This window comes from Tamandua tetradactyla, chromosome 4 (genome assembly GCF_023851605.1).
Source record: "Tamandua tetradactyla isolate mTamTet1 chromosome 4, mTamTet1.pri, whole genome shotgun sequence".
Lineage (NCBI taxonomy): Eukaryota > Metazoa > Chordata > Mammalia > Pilosa > Myrmecophagidae > Tamandua > Tamandua tetradactyla.
Window position 1 is genome coordinate 69952039 of NC_135330.1, and position 16727 is coordinate 69968765.

Sequence of the window (16727 nt, forward strand, 5' to 3'; positions counted from 1 at the left end):
CATGATCCTGGAATTCATTCCAAATTCTTCTCTCATGTACTCCCTAAGAAGTCATCAGGTTCCATGGATGTTACTGTTGCGTTATTTCAGCCCCACTTTCCTTACTGCTTAAATTACTACAATCATTTTCCAACATGGCTGACTGCCTAGTCTAGGCCCTCTCCAATTTACTCTCCACATTGCTACCAGAAAAATATTTTTAAAAGAAAATTTGGTTATGTTCTTTACCTCCTTAATCATTCAGTCGCAATCCAGTACTTTGGGATAAAGTCCAAACTTGGTATGGTTGGGCCCTTTCTGCCCTGGTCCCTGCTTGCCTCCTCTGCCTAATCTCCTGCTGTTCTTTTCCATATTTTTTCAGCTCCAACTGTAGGAGGAAATTGGAATTACTTAACATGCTACTCCTCACATTCTGAAACCTTTGTTCATGCCATTTCTTTTGCTAGGAATGCCCTTCCTTCACTTATCTGCCTCGAAAATTAATTTTTCTCTAAGGCTCAACTCAGATTCAGCTTCTGTATGAAGCCTTGCGTACATATGGAGTCTGTTTAATAAGCCTCTCTGTTCTCCGATACTCCCAAAGCATATCTTCAGTGAAGGCCTTATCGTGTTTTGCTGTCTTGTTTGCTTCCTTATGAGTGTGAGCAACTTGAGGAAGATGCTATCTTTGCTTAGTGGAATGCCTGACCCATAGTAGGTATTGAGCAAAGAACTGTTTAATAAAAGGTTTTCTTTTTTTCTTGAAAGGAATCTACATTTATTGCTCAATTCCTACCCCCCCCCCCTTTTCAGTCCTAGTCAGTTTTTATTACCATAGTGTTACTGAAATTGCTCTTAAGAAGGACAAGATGTAACTGCCTAATTTGGCATTATTTGAGCCCTCATCTTCATCAACTTCTCTGTAGCAGTGAATACCCCAGTTCTCAAAAACTTCACATCTTTGGGGTCCTGAGCTGACACTGAGTTCTTTACTTTCTGGCCTGTACCTTCACTGGTTTCCTTTCTTCTTCATGCACCTTGCAACACTGTGGCAAACAAAGGGGAGAGTGGTGGGAGCTGTATAGTGTTTTGCTGGTAGGTCAATTCTCCAGAAAAAAATACCCTGATTTGTAGATTTTGTCAGTTTCCATTGTGTACTCTCATTATGACCAATGTCTTAACAACTGGCTCATAAAATTTATGAATATTGAATAATCATCTCTTGTATGAGCCAGGTCCAGCACACTACTGGATATACAGGAATGAATAAGTTCCGCTTGACAGCTAGGAAGGCTCAATCTAATGGTGGGAATATAGAAATAATTTTAAGACAAATGTGATAAGCACTATCACAGAGTATAAACAAGGCACTATGGAGTTAGGTGGAGGGAAAGCTTAATTAGGAAAATTTATGAAGACTTCCTACATGAGGGGGAGTTTGAACTAGACCTTAAAACATGAGTACCGTAAAAGCAGGCATAAGGAGGAAAACTATTCCAGGCAGAAGAAATACATTTAACAATTGAACAATTTGAACAGAGGCAGGCTAGTACAGTACAGGTGTACCTTGTTTTATGATACTTTGCAGATACTGCATTTTTGACAAATTGAAGGTTTGTGGCAATCCTGCACTGTGTAAGCCTATTGTCATCATTTTTCCAACAGCATGTGCTCACTTCTTGTCACTGCATCACTGTTTAATTAAGGTATGTGCATTGTTTTTTAAACATAACGCATTACTTAATAGACTATAGTAAATTGAACCTAAGTTTTACATGCCCCAGGAAACCAAAAAATTTGCATGACTCACTTTTTTTTTTGCAACTTTTACTTTATTGTGGTGGTCTACATTACCTCTGTGATATGTCTATATTTAGGAGAATGCATTGTAAATCAATAGAGTTAGGATGCAAAGAATGTAGGATACCAGGATGGATTCTGCCACTATCTAGTTTTATGACCCTGATCAAATTTTCACCTGGTTAGTTTCTGCATCTGTAAAATAAGTTCGATTTCTATGGCCCATTTATGTCTTGATTTGATGCTTGACCTTGGGAAAAGACAATACTTAAATGGGGAAGAAGAATGGAAAAATGCATATGGTGTGTAGCTTTAAATGGCCACCAACTGTTGCAGTATTGGCAGTACTACAGGACCCTTCCTCCACCAGTCCTCCCTGCTGACTTCTGGCTCAGTCCTAGATAAGAACATCCCAAGACTCATGTTTGAAGTTTAGCATGGTTTGCTGAAGGCACAGATCTTTTCTTTTAAACTGAATGAATATACTACATCTTGACAGTATATGTCAAGTTCACTCAGTTCATCTATCTGCTTTGAAGGAAAATACCAAGATCCCACATAGGCACCCCTAATATTCCCTCTGAATAACTTATTATCAGTCTACCTAGAACTCTCCCATCCATACCTCTTGCCTATTTTCCCCCAGAGAACTATTTGATCTTCGTTCCTTAAAAAAAAAAACTTAAAATTGTGACTGAAACATACAGAAATATGCATAAAATAAATGCAAAATATAATTGTAGAGCAAACATCTATGCAACCTTCCCATAAACTAGGAAATCCTGTGTTCCTTCTCAAGCATAACCCTCCAGAGAGAACCACTGTCTTGATTTTAATGATCACATCTTTGTTTTGCCTTTTATTTAACCTCTCATGTACATAGCTCTCAAAACTAGTTTAAGAGGGAGGGATAAGAGGTATGGGATGTATGAGTTTCTTCTTTTCCTGGAGTGATGGAAATGTTCTAAAAATGATCACTGGTAATACACAACTATGTGATGATATTATGAGCCACTGATTGACTTTGGACTGTATGTGTGTGATATCAATAAAAATATTTTAAAAAATAGTTCAGCATTGCTTATTTTTTAAACATTTGATATGAATAGAAATCGTACTGTATACACCTTATTTCTTGCTTCTTTTGTGTAAGATTGTAAGGTTCATTCATACTGTCACATGTATCCAGTTCATTCTTTTTCATTTCATTGTTTTAGTTTTATCGTGTTGCTATATGAGTATCCCAATTAATGTGTTTTACTATGGAAGGATGTTTGGGTTGTTTCCAGCTTTTGGTAGATATGCTGCTATGAACAGCCTAGAACTTGTGCCTGGTGCACGTGAACTTCTCTCAGATACAGGGGTTGAATTGTTGGGCCAAAAGGTATGTGTAACCTCATTTGACTGCCTGCTATTTGTGGGTAGGCCTCTCTCAACTTTTTCTTTTTTAAGGAATTTTAACTTCTGTGTCTTTGAGCCTGTTTTTCTAACTTTAAATCATGTTTATCCTCTTTTCCTGCTCCTATATCACAAAAAGTAAATTCTAGCTCTTAGGCCTGCATATTACTTACTCTTCTCTCTGGTTAAAAATGGTTTCCCCTCTCAAGGAACAATGTGTTTATTATTTTTTTCACTTATTATTCAAGTAGAAAATGTATTTGAAACATTTTGAAATTTCTTCTCATAAAAGTATACAAAATAGAAAGCATATATTTAATTGATGGAGGACTGGGCAGTCCTCTTTTTGGGAGGTACTATGGTATAGAAATTAGGGCTTTTGAGTTAGATAAAATCCAAACTGTCACTTGCTAGCTGAGTGTCCTTGGGCAAGTTACTTAACTTCTCTATGCCTTAAGTTCCCTTACCTGCAAAAATGGGATGATACCCATTCATAAGGGGGCTGAGAAAAATGTTTATTATAACCATCCCTCTTCTTATGTCAACCCTTAACTTATTAATGTTCATGTCAACTTATCTGCTAGTCAACCTATTTACAAAAACTGATTTTTGGACTCTGAGTTCCTTACTCCTACTTAAAGCTGTCTAAATCCAGCAAGGCTTTTGAGGAAGCAGCATTTTCAACCTGGCATTATCTATGAGCCAAATGTTGACCCATTAGAGGCAATGCCTACTGGACTTTAATTTTTATATTCTGAGTTCCCAAACCACTAATGTTATTTCACAATCACACTTAATAAATTCTCTTACTATGATTCTTTTCAAATAATTCTGGGAAGATTGTGTTTGAGTATATTGCAGGGCTTGGGAAAAAGGTGGAAGAAAAATCAAAGAGGAAAAGGGTAGGGTGGAATCAGATGTGGTATAACAATATTTGCTCATTTCATGTCAACATAGCAAGGACATATGGTTCTATGTATAGTTTATTGTGTCAGTAACATAAATTATCTGGTAAAATACTGCTAGAGGGAAGGGCTGATTTATATAATTACTCTTAGATCTTGATTTTTTTTTTTTACATGGGCAGGCACCGGGAATCGAACCCGGGTCCTCGGGCTTGGCAGGCAAGCATTCTTACCTGCTGAGCCACTGCGGCCCGCCCAGATCCTGATTTTTAAAGTGAGCAAAGCTGTTAGGAAAAAAAAATCAGACTTTAACATCTTCATTTGAATCGATAACTTTGGCACAAAACCATGAAGGGAATCCAACGTGGTAGGATTATACATTCATATAGATACCAGCACCCAATGAGAATACCAAATTCTGTAAGTTCCTGTAAACTGGAAACCAGGGTCCCAATAGCAGCAGTGGCAGCATAATTTGGTGCTCAGATGCCAACTGAAATCCCAAACACTGGGTTTGCCTACCAAAATTTCAAAGACATTTCACGGCTAGCATATTGGCACCGATGTGACAATGGCAACAAGTAGATTACTTCAAGAGAATCTCAAGTGAGAGCAAAGAATCTAGAGAATCCACAAAATCCTCCTCAGCCAAATGTTTGAACCTCCTTTTCTATTCCACAAAGTCAGAGCTACTAATATAGCAATATGGCTTGTCTTAAGCTTTACCTTTATTTGTCTACTGGCCAGGGATCACAATAGCCTAACAAATGATGAAGAATTGCTTCTAAAAGCTAGACAGCTGTACCTCCCCAGTAAAGGTGAAACAATTTAAACCACGTAGCAGAGGGTGGGTTTTTTTTTTTTTGAGCAAAGGCTTTGGCTTGCCTAAGATTTTGGATACAGATTTGCAAATTATAGCCTCTTTAAAAAGTAGTCAGCCCACATATAAAATAATCTACATAATTTTCATTGTACCTAGGAGGGAAAGAATCATGAACCTCAAACACCTGGGGAGCTGGAGTTTTTTTTCCCTACAGGCCTACTCATGCCAATATGAAAAGTGCTGGGACTGGAAGGCCGTGGAAACATTCTGATTTAGCTCTCATTCCTTTGAAAACCACAGCTCTAGTAAAAAGGGAACAGGACTGAGTTAGGAGACCTGAAGAATTAGTTTAAATCCTTATGTTTACTTATCAAATATGGATAACCCTGCCCTACCTACCTGAAGAGAATAAGTTAAAAGTAACCATTTGTGCTGGTTTGAAGCTATCATATACGGAAGAAAAGTCATTCCTTTAATCCTCATTCAATATTGCTGGGTGGGACCTTTCTGATTGTTTCCATGGAGATGTGACCCACCCAATTACGGGTGGTAACTTTTGATTAGATGGTTTCCATGGACATGTCTCTACCCATTCAAGGTGGGGTTGCTTACTGGGGCCCTTTAAGAGGGAACCATTTTGGAAAAAGCTTAAGAGCCACCAGAGCCACCAGAGCTCACACAGCCACAGACAACTGGAGATGAAGACAGAAAATGCCCCTGGGGAAGTCGTTGAAGATTCCTGGAGAGAAAGCTGGAAGACATCACCATGTGCCTTTCCAACTGAGAGAGAAACCCTGAACATCATTGGCCTTCTTGAACCAAGGTATCTTTCCCTAGATGTCTTAATTTGGACATTTTCACAGACTTAGAACTGTAAACTTGCAACTTAATCAATTCCCCTTTTAAAAAGCCTTTCCGTTTCTGGTATATTGCATTCTGGCAGCTTACAGACTAACACACTATTCAGTAAATGTTAGCTTTACGTGCCAAGCACTGTCCTGAGTATTACTATACATTGTTCATTTGCATTTGAAGAAACTGATTTAAAGAGTGGGTAAGTAAATTACCCAAGTTCACACGGCTAGTAAGTTAGAAAGGATTGGATTCAAACCTAGATAGTTTGCTTGCTCCTAGAGATAATGGTTGCAAAGAATATAATAAAAACATGTATAAGAAAAGCATTTTTTCTTGGAAAAAATTAAAAGGGGTTCTAAGCAGCAGTTGAATTAAGTTCCTGGAGGAAAGTGAAGAGCCGGCATCTAGCTAGCACTTGCTACATGATAGTTTCACTCAAAGGGCTTGAAAATATCATCTTTGTGTGTTTTTCTCAAATGCAGACTACTGAGGTACCATAGATTAAAATAACTCCTTTGAAAACCAAAAAATAAAGAACTCTTTACATACCAGTTGTCTCACAAGGCTTGGCAACCATGTGATGAAATAGATGGCTGAATTGAACACCTTTCAGTCAAAGGCATTCTGAAACATACTATTCATATTTCATAAAATAGCTTGAATACAAATTATTTAGACTGTGAAAACAGGAAAGGGTATGTGGTAAATTAAGAAAATTTAAGAGAAATGGATTATAAATGAAATATTAAACTGTTGCAATTTAAAACAAAGACCCTACTTAATACATCCTTGACATCCTCTTTCTTGGCTTAATAGGGAAATGGTTGGAATATGCTTCTGGGATGGAAAAAGCCTTTTTTTTTTTGGAACAGGCCTTTAAATAATACAATATCTCTCATTTCTGCTTTACGTACTTTCTATAGGCATATTAATCTGAACAAGCTGCTTAGATGCTCAGATAATTTTTTACAGCCTGAATTTAAACTTTACATCATTCCTTAACAATCTCTGTACTTTTCAATATTCACTCACTCAAACATAGCTCAGAAATAAAACAGGTTTTTCTACCACTTTAAACAAAATTGTTGACTTTATCACGAATTGGATTGTATGCCTGTCCTCAAACCTAGTGAAACATTAAGCTTGTTCATATCCATCCAAATGTTGTGCTCAGCTTGCCTATAATTTCCAACCAGTATCTAAAGAGCCAATGCATAACGCAGGTTTTCTGTAATCCCCAATCTGTGATGTGGCAAGATCAAAACCTAAGGCATGCAACGTATCACCTACGAAGACCTGTGCCAGAAGCTACTGGTAAACAAGAGCTCAAGGGAAACTACATTCAACCCTCCATAGAATAATGAAGCAGAAATCACCTGTGCATAATTTCCACAAGGAAGACATGAACTCAGCCCTTCTGTTACAACATCCTCACCTAGTCTCTCTTCTGATGCACATTCGTGAATTGGTATTGCCATGCTACCAAGTTGTAGAAATGATTCTGTGAGACTTCTTAGGACTGGAAAAAGCAAAAAAAAAAGACATAAGAGCAGCAGTGTTCCTGCTTTATGACAGACAATCAGAAAGCATTTGTTGAATTGATACTTGACCTATAAGATAGTGCTCATGGGCTAATTTCAAGCTGTGGGTTAAAGCAAATACACTTAAAAAATTTTCTCCAGTCATCTGTAGTGGCATTAAAAAAAAAAAGGGTCTCCTATATAGAGCATCCTGAAAACCTTAGTGCAGTTTTAAGTTATGAGTGCTGTTAGGTGTGTGTGGGCTGAAAGTCCCAACAGGGTTGTAGTTACACATGATCTTGGTTTATCATCAGTTAAATGTGCAGCCCAGATTAAAGAGGCATTTTTAGGGACTAATTAGTCAACCCTCAGAAAAGTAAATTAAGGGGCTGGGTTGAAACAGTCAAAAGGAAACTTTAATATAGTGTGGTGGCAGTAGTGCTTAGAGTGTATTCAAATGGAAAAGCTTGGGCTGGAAATACTTCTTTGGAAAAATAACTATATCACCGCACCTTCCCTCCTCCATCAAGTAATTCAAGTCATCCTAAATACTTAAAGTCTGATCAAGGAAGAGTGTATTTTATTAAAACCTCTTTCAGCTTGAACTAGAGCATAACCTTGGGAATAAACAAATTTTACTCAAAGAACAAGTAGAAAGGATTCTTGGTAACTACTATAGTCTTTTTGTGTAGACTGATTTTAGGTTTATGCAAAAAGCTCAATGTTCTAGTTTGCTAGCTGCTGGAATGCAACACACCAGAGATGGATTGGCTTTTAATAAAAGGGGATTTATTTTGTTGGTTCTTTAGAGGAAAGGCAGCTAACTTTCCACTGAGTTTCTTTCTTACGTGGAAGGCACAAGATGGTCTCTGCTGGTCTTCTCTCCAGGCCCCTGGGTTCCAACAACTTTCCCCGGGGTGAATTCTTTCTGCATCTCCAAAGGCCTGGGCTGAGCTGCTAGTGCTGAGATGAGGAATGCTGAGCTGCTTAGCAGTGCTACATTGCAATCTCCCATTTAAGCACCAGCCAATTAAGTCAAACGTCACTCATCGCAGCAGACACGCCTCCTAGCTGACTGCAGATGTAACTGGCAACAGATGAGGTTCATGCACCATTGGCTTATGTCCGCAGCAACAAGACTAGGTATGCTCACCTGGCCAAGTTGACAACTGAATCTAACTAACACACTCAGGAAAGGACATCTAGCCACATTTACCCCAATTCCACTCAGTAGCCCTGCCTGCATATGTGCAGGAACACAGGAAACAAACCCCTACTTTATTCTTTTATTTTTCAAAGCAAGATAGATAGCATCACTGGCAGATACTTGTTCATAAATAACACCACCTTATAGTCCAGCACACAAAGGTCAAACCAAATGTAAGCTGAATTGATGCTATGGTGTATTTTGTTTTGACCAAAGTAATTCTACGGCTTCCATTTATTTTTCCCCTTGGGTAAAACCATGAAGAACCTATTCTTAACTGTCCTATGCAGTTCTGGTTGTTACAGGCTTAATTTATAAGAATCAAAGAAACTAAAAGTTGTATTTATTTTTTAAAGAACATGGAGTTTATTTACATAGTTACAAAGGAGAATATATAAACAGTGGCTCCTTTCAAGATGAATGATATATAACTGTTGATTAAGGGGAGAGATGTTCATTATATTTTATACACTATTAACTTAGAGCCAGTCTATATAGTTTATTAAATATCTAGAGAAAACTTTATGACTTTTTGGTTCAGGGTCCTATCAGAAGGCTAATACTTTTTAAGTACATGAAAAGAACCCAAGAAATGAAGTTGAGAAAAGCAAGATTTATTTTTCAGGTTCTGGTTTTTCAGTTCAGAGCTACCTTCTCTTATAAAAATATCAATAAGAAATCATTACTTTCTCTTAAAATCTGATGACATTAAAAAAAAAAAGCGGTAGCCCCTACAGGACTGATTATCACTCACTTAAATTTGACCCCCAGTTTCAGTGTACAATTACTGAAATAAATATCTTCCTCTGATAAATAGCAAAAATCCTAACCTCTAAAAAAAGATGATATTGGGGTTGGTAACACGGTAGACAGCTTGGTAAAAATATGGGGACTTTCAATCTCACCAAGGAACAATAAGAAACACCTATATTGGGGGGAAAAAGATGAATAAAGCTTCCATTTTTGTTTTAGTTTCTTCAAAGAGTTGAGATTTATCTAAGGTTTTAAAATACATATATAAACAATTTTAACTCGAGACTGTAATTTTAACAGACCCAGCATAAACGTATATATCTGAACATCACTTTTTTAACAGAATACTTAAATAAAACACAAAAATGCATAGTGAAAAGATTATATATTTCCAATAAAATTACACATGTTTGAGGCAGAACAGATCCAGGGGTCTTCAGACAGTTATTTACTATGTATACAAAGTTTCAGGGTGACAAGAGGCACATGTCTTGTCTTATTGCCTCCATGAACTACAGTGTCATTATAATAGAGAGGATGCATAATTTAGAAATGAAGACCATTCATTCAAAATCCTACGTAGTAATGAACTTTACTTTATGAAAATTTATATACAGCATTCATCTTGTGGAAGCTGCATTTAACACTACAAAAGTAGAACTAGACTAGGTGATTTTCAGAGTTGAAAGGGTTTTCTCTAAAAATAAAAAGATGGTAGCTTTCTTAAAGATCAGAATTATAGAGCCAGTCTTTGTTATACTTTTTCTTTTAGTTGATCAAAGTTCAGTTAACTTGTTCAGATTAGAATCTATAATTCTGTTGACTGTTCAGGACTACAGTAGTCATCTTGGGACTTTCTATGGAAGTATGTACAGATCTTCCTCATGGAACTGGGAGTAATGGCAACCTAGAAGAAGAAAGTTTAGATTTCAGGGATTTCCTAGATAAAGTTCAGTTGTTACACTTCAACAAGTTATCACGAAGGGTATTTCAAGTTAGGATGTCTAGAAATTTGATTATTTATTTAGTCAGCTTTCAGTTCCAAATACCTTGATGGTAATCTCTCTTTTGGCTAGCACTGTACTGATTCTGGTAAAAATTTGATAGTATGCAAGGAAGGAAGGCATAAACATTTCATGTGAATAGTTTCACCTCCCCACAGGAACCAAAGAGATTATGATTACTATTCTTTTTTGAAATAAGTAAATAAATTGACTGCCCAAATTTATAAACTAGAAAGGTATTCAAATGGTGGCTGCTACTCTCTTCTGAAGTCTACATCATCATCATATAAACAAAGAAAAAATTTCTTTTAAAGAAACTATAGCTTCAAATACAGAAATTATAAAACCAGGAACATTTTAGACCAGCATACCATTTTTAACATCTCTAAGATTTATACATTAGTGAAAATAAATTTTTCATTGAGACTGCTATTTTCTTAGCACATAGCTGACACCAGTTACCCTGGGGAAAAGAAAAAGGGAGTCTTTGAGTTGGAGCAAAAAGCAGAGATAACCATAATTTTGAGGGCAGAAAGGCAAGACTCCTTATAGTTTCCACCCTCCCCCCAACCACACATTTTCTGCAGTTTATAAGGTCTTGGTTGGATTTTGTGGTTCAAGTAATCCTTAAAACATCTGTAGTTTATTTTTTTCTAAAATTATGAGATAGGATTTATGATAGCAGATGGGGAATATAAACACTTTTATTAAGCTAGAACCCAAGATTATTCAGCTTTTTCCCTTTAAAAGGGCATATCTTGTTGATCATGATTCCTGGGTTGGATATCAATCATTTTACCACCTTCTCCTTAACACAAAACAAAGAGTTATGATATCTAACTCCAACTGAAACTTCCTTAACCCATCCTGTTTTAACCTACAAACTGATGCCCATAGCTCACTCAATGCTCAAAACTACCTCTGCCTCCAACACATAATGAGCCACATGTTTTTCAAGTTTCTCAAGCCTGTCTGTCAGTAATAGACAGTAATTGAAATTATTTAATTTAAATATTATGTCAACCTATAAAATAAGTCACTAAGCTTAATGCTTTCAAAAGGGTAGATTTGGTAGGTTGACAAAAATATTGCTGTCAACAAGTGTGAGCAAGACAAGTGTAAAAGACAGGGAAAAAAAAATTAAAGAACTAGAAGGATTCCACACAAATTGCTTTGTAAATATTTAAGTTTAACTTGATTTGAAATAATTGCCAACTGTAATTATAAACTTTAGTTACAAATTGGAATTCTATTTATGATGGTGGCCATTGTGAAACTAAAGAGCTTTAGCTGTAAAAAAGGGATGGCATACTCTAACAAAGGGGAGGGGAGGTATTTTTTAATTGATACACTGGAAGATGAAGGCTTTGGAGGATCGGCAATATATCTGAGAGTCTGGACACTGACAGAAGGGATTTTAATCAGAGTAAATATGGTTGCCAGATAAAGGATACCCAGCTATATTTGAATTTCAGATAAATAACAAATAATTTTTGTTTTCTGTTTAAAAAAAAACCATCTTCAGGATTTATTGGCACATGTAACCAAGAAACCTGGAGGTAAGCTGATCTTCAGGCAAACAAATACTTTTTTAGTAGTTTAAATATTTATAGAATTATTCTGTATTTTTATGTGCTAAATCTGGCAACCTAGGAGTGAATAGACTGACTTTACTTTTTAGCATTCTGATTTCCAAGAAGAGATCTGTGTCTGGCATCCTTCAAATCAGAAAACATATCTTCCCACCACTGCTGACTTACCGGACCTGGTGAAGTCTTTCCACTTTGTCTTCTGGAATTAGGAGTTTGGGATGATGGACTTCGTGGAGACAGACTCTCAGCTTTCCACTTGGCTGCCATGGCCAATAACCAGTTTTTATTCTCTGGGGAGCTATTCTCTTTGCCTACCACTTCAGACTCTCCTCCACAAGATCTCAATGGAAGAGGCAGTGTTCCACAGCCTTCTGAAGTATAAGGACTGGCAGAAGGAGATTCTGTGATACTCACACTGGCTCCTTCAATTCTGCCTGATTTGCTAAGACCAAGAGAGTCCTTATCAAGGTCTTCCTGGTTACCAGCAAGACAGCACAGATCCAAATGAAGCTTTTCAACTCTGCCATCAAGTTCAGTTACACAGTTGCAACTCTTAACACACTTTTGTTTCACAGTCTCCAGACAACTTGAGTCTAGCCTCCTCTTAACTCTGCTTCTAGTCTCGGAGCAAGCAGCTGCTTGAGATGATTTCTGGCTCATGGGAATAAGAGCTTTTCTTGGAGGTGTGATCTTGGTCTCAGAAGCAGGAGGAGATGAGGAAGGTGTTAGGGTCATCCAGTTTCTAATTGACATCTTGAAAGATGAGGGTGGTTTGGGGGACAGAGAAGAGATAGAACCTCTTCTATTGATGGGAGACCGGGTGGTGGCAGGAGGGGTTTTAACAGAGCATGTAGGAGTATTAGAAGGAAGAGGGAGGTCTCCAACACAGCTTGGAGCACAAGCTGCTGATGATGGGGAGGAACTGGATAGACTGCTCTTTACCCTGGGAGCTTTGGCAGGAGTATTCTGGCCACTTCTTACTGTTACTGAAAAAAAAGAGAGGGTCAAGAAAATCAGAAGTGAAAGCCACAGAAAATCCCTGAATTCTCATCAAGGAAAACTATGGCTAACTTAATCATTCAAGGGTTGATTTACCAGCGAGTAAATTACATAAATCATTTACTCTTACACCACCTTCTTAGAATTTTCCTTCCCTTTTCTGAATTACTAGCTTCCCTACCAACCCATTGTAAAATATATATTTAGAAAAGATAGAAAAAGACAAAGAAGAAAAATGTAAAAGTACTCAAGTCTAGGTACAACCACCATTAGCATTTTTTTATTCTTTTGCATTTGATATATATACCTCAATTTTTTTTCTATACACTAAATGAGGTTGTAATGTCTGTACTGTTCAGTGCTAAGGCTAAGGGGCACTGCACAGGGGCTCTCAAATAGCAATGTAGGTTTGACACCTGGCATCATCACTTACGATGTGACCTGGGCCCAAACCTTACTTCCTTTGCTTCAGTTTCCATATCTGTTATATGGAGATAGTTTTTTTTAAATCTACACAAGAAATCATTTCATCAATTACTTGTTAAGGTTATTAGATCTTACCTGGCTTCCTATCTTAATTTACAAATGTCTACTATTTTCCACAAGCTAATGAATGCCAAAGAACATCTCAAAATCTCAAGTCAAGTTTCTCCTCTCTGTAGAGCAAATCACACTAGTAGACAGGACTTTTCTCTCTGGATCCTGTCCCTCTGTTTGCACTTTAGGCAAATTCTTATATATTTCATTCTTCCCTCTCTCCCACTGAGGTTCCATTACAGAAAATAGTATATTTTTTCAATTTCTTTTTCAGCTTTCTAGATTACTGAAACAGTGTTCCTGTCTTCAAATACCAAGGAACAGGCATGTATCTGTCAGTAACAAATCGTTGAATTGTAATTCTGATATTTAATCCAGTTTAATTATTGAATTTTATCTATATGCAATTGAATTCAAGAAGAGCTAGTATAAGAATGATTTTTCTCTTTTAGGGGGAACAAAGATCTGCAAGTACTAATTTGAGGCAGTTAATTACCTGGTACCATGAAGCTTTTCAGTACTCAAGCAACCTTGCCTTCAAACAGAGAAATTCTAAAAACCAGCTTTTGCCTAGACTTTTCTCATCAATTAACCAAAGCAGTAATGCTCCTTCAATAAAGATTATCACTAGAAAACCCTAATTTGTGTCAGGTTTTCATAATGTACTATAGAAAGGAGTTAATAACAAGGACATATCCATGGAGCCTTTGGTTATAGTTCTCACATTCATGTTCTAGACATTCACTACAATTATTATTTCAGGAGGAAAGGAAGTTTTCATTTCAATGCAAGTCAACAATCACTGCACAGTCACCATAGTCATTTGTTCCATTTAAATGGGTGGAAATGTATGTTTAGGGCAGAAAGTCCAAAAATAGTATGGGTTTTATAATATGCAGATTCTAAAGTAGGATTAGAGGAGAAGAAAGAGCTGGGCCAGAGGCAAATCAGATGTATAAGTCTGATACAAGGGTGGCACACATTTAAAGTGTTTACTGCAAGTCAGCAGGAAATCTGATGTGTTGTAAAGTTGGGGCATTTCCTCTTCTCTTCCTTCAGGATGTTATGATGAACGTGGGAGTGGACATGGGGGTCAAAGATTTTGTTAACTTTCAATGTTAACCCAAAACTCTGGGTTAAATTTAAACCTTTTTTTTTTTAAGTAACTAGATTATAAAAATTCAAACAGTAAAGAGGGGAATAAGATGAAAAGTAAAAACTCTTCAAGTTTCACTCACGTTCCTACACGTCACAATTTTCTACATGTCTATTAGCACATACAAAGGTTTATGTATATCATATCAAAAAAAACCCACTGTATATTTTTTCTTTTATTTTGTTCACTATATCATATTGTATATGTAGCATTCTGCAACTTGCTCTTTTCTCCAAATAGTATTATCTTTTTCTGTTTCTTCATATAAGTAATAAAGATTCACCGAATTCTTTTATCTTTTGTAAATTGATTTTTAAAATTATGGTAAACTATTTAACAAAAATTTTGCTATATTAACCATTTTTAAGTGTATAATTAAGCGGCATTCACTGTATTCAACAACTTAGTTTGTCCCTATATTGGCCTATACATTTAAATATGACATACAATTTAGCGTTTTATCTACTTAAGTGAATCAACCCCTTATTGACCCTAAGTAGTGTATGAGATCTGACATGGTAGCATACACTGGGTTATTAGAAAGCTTCTTAAAAGTCAGTTTCCTTTAAGGAATATAGAGAGCTTACTTGTAGTTAGTTTGCAAGTTATTTTGAGTCAAGGGTTTGCCATCTGCCCTCACCCTACCTTTTCAGTCTATTACTTACTGTGCTACTTTAGGATTCTATTACAGGAGACTACGTACTACTTCCTGAATAAGCTATGAATGGTCACATCTCAGTCTTTGTTCATATGGTTTTCTTGCCAAGTCTGCCCTTTTGCCAGGCAAAAATTCTCATGTTTCAAAGCTCTGTTGACAATACTACATACATTGTGAAGCATCCACAAACTTTTTTCCTTCTCTTTTCTCTCAGAAAAAGGGGATTTTTAAAACCCCCTTTTTTAATACAGCCAGAAAATGTTTATAATGTACAATAGTGTTGGTATCTGCCCCCTGGACTAGACTGTGTGCTCCTGTGGGTATAGATAATGGTTTACTCATCTTTATGCCCAGTGACCCTGTAATATCTAGCAAGTAATTATTAAACATTATTTTTATAAATTTCATTACCGCTAAAAGGGATAAAATTAAAGCTCCAGGCATCAGAAAACAGACTCTATATTTTAATCACTTGCCTTGTAAGACTGCAGCCAGTCATTTGAGATAGAACAGGTAATGTTACCTTCTCCTAAGATAAGGATAATCATTGTTGTCACTCAATAACACCTAGCCCAGAGGTTCTCAATCTAGGCTGCATAACAGACTTTCCTATAGCTTTATAAAAAAATACAAAACAGGTGCTTGGCCCCCACCTGAGACCTACTGAATCAATCTCTGGGGACATACACACTTTTAAAAAGTTCCACAAGTGGCTCTGAGACATAGCGAGGGTTGAGAACCATTGGCCTTGACTGTGTTTTGAGATCTCTGGCTGAAATATAGCAAAAGAATAGTAAGCAACAGAGCAGGTGCTAGCTGGAAAAAGTAGGACAGAGGGAAAGGGTCTGTGACTTGGCATTTTCAGCTAGTGTGTTTAAAGGGCCAGAAGAGATGATGTGCAGCCCAGGCCAGTAGTGAAGGGTCTATGTGGCAAGGAAAGGAGAGGAATATAATTTTCAACATGATAGTGTGGTTACCAGCAGCCAACCTGTTGCTAGAAGCTGGCATAGACAGTTGAGTGGGCAGAGTGTTAACCTTTGGCACATGAAGAGATGCTCAATATCATCATTAACCATCAGAGAAATGCAAATTAAAACTGCAATGAGATACTACCTCATGGATGGCTTTAATAAAAGAGCTGGACAAAAAGAACCTTCTTGACCAAAGGGGGAAGAGTGAAATGAGACTAAGTGTCAAAGACTGAGAGATTCCAAACAGAGTCAAGAGGTTATCCTGGAGGTTATTCTTATGCATTAAGTAGATATCACCCTGTTGTTCAAGATGTAGTGGAGAGGCTGGAGGGAACTGCCTGAAAACGTAGTGCTGTGTTCCAGTAGCCATGTTTCTTGATGATGGTTGAACAATGATATAGCTTTCACAATGTGACTGTGTGAATGTGAAAACCTTGTGTCTGACACTCCTTTTATCTACCTTGTCAACAGATAAGTAGAACATATGGAATAAAAATAAATAATAGGCAGAACAAATGTTAAAATAAATTTAGAAAAAAAAATACTGAGTATATATATTGCCAACTTTTA

At 36.9% G+C, this 16727-nt stretch overlaps 1 protein-coding gene across 2 annotated transcripts in view; it reads right to left on the bottom strand.

The window, feature by feature from the left end:
* Positions 1-9606: 9606 nt before the first annotated feature.
* Positions 9607-16727, bottom strand: part of DTL (denticleless E3 ubiquitin protein ligase adapter) — a 64032-nt gene continuing 56911 nt past the window's right edge. For both annotated transcript variants that reach the window (XM_077157747.1, XM_077157748.1), the window contains exons 14-15: positions 12005-12822; positions 9607-10147 (exon numbers count right to left, since the gene is read on the bottom strand). In XM_077157747.1, the coding sequence (XP_077013862.1) occupies positions 10049-10147; positions 12005-12822 (917 nt within the window). In that variant the 3' untranslated portion in view covers positions 9607-10048. The remainder of the gene's footprint in view (positions 10148-12004; positions 12823-16727) is intronic.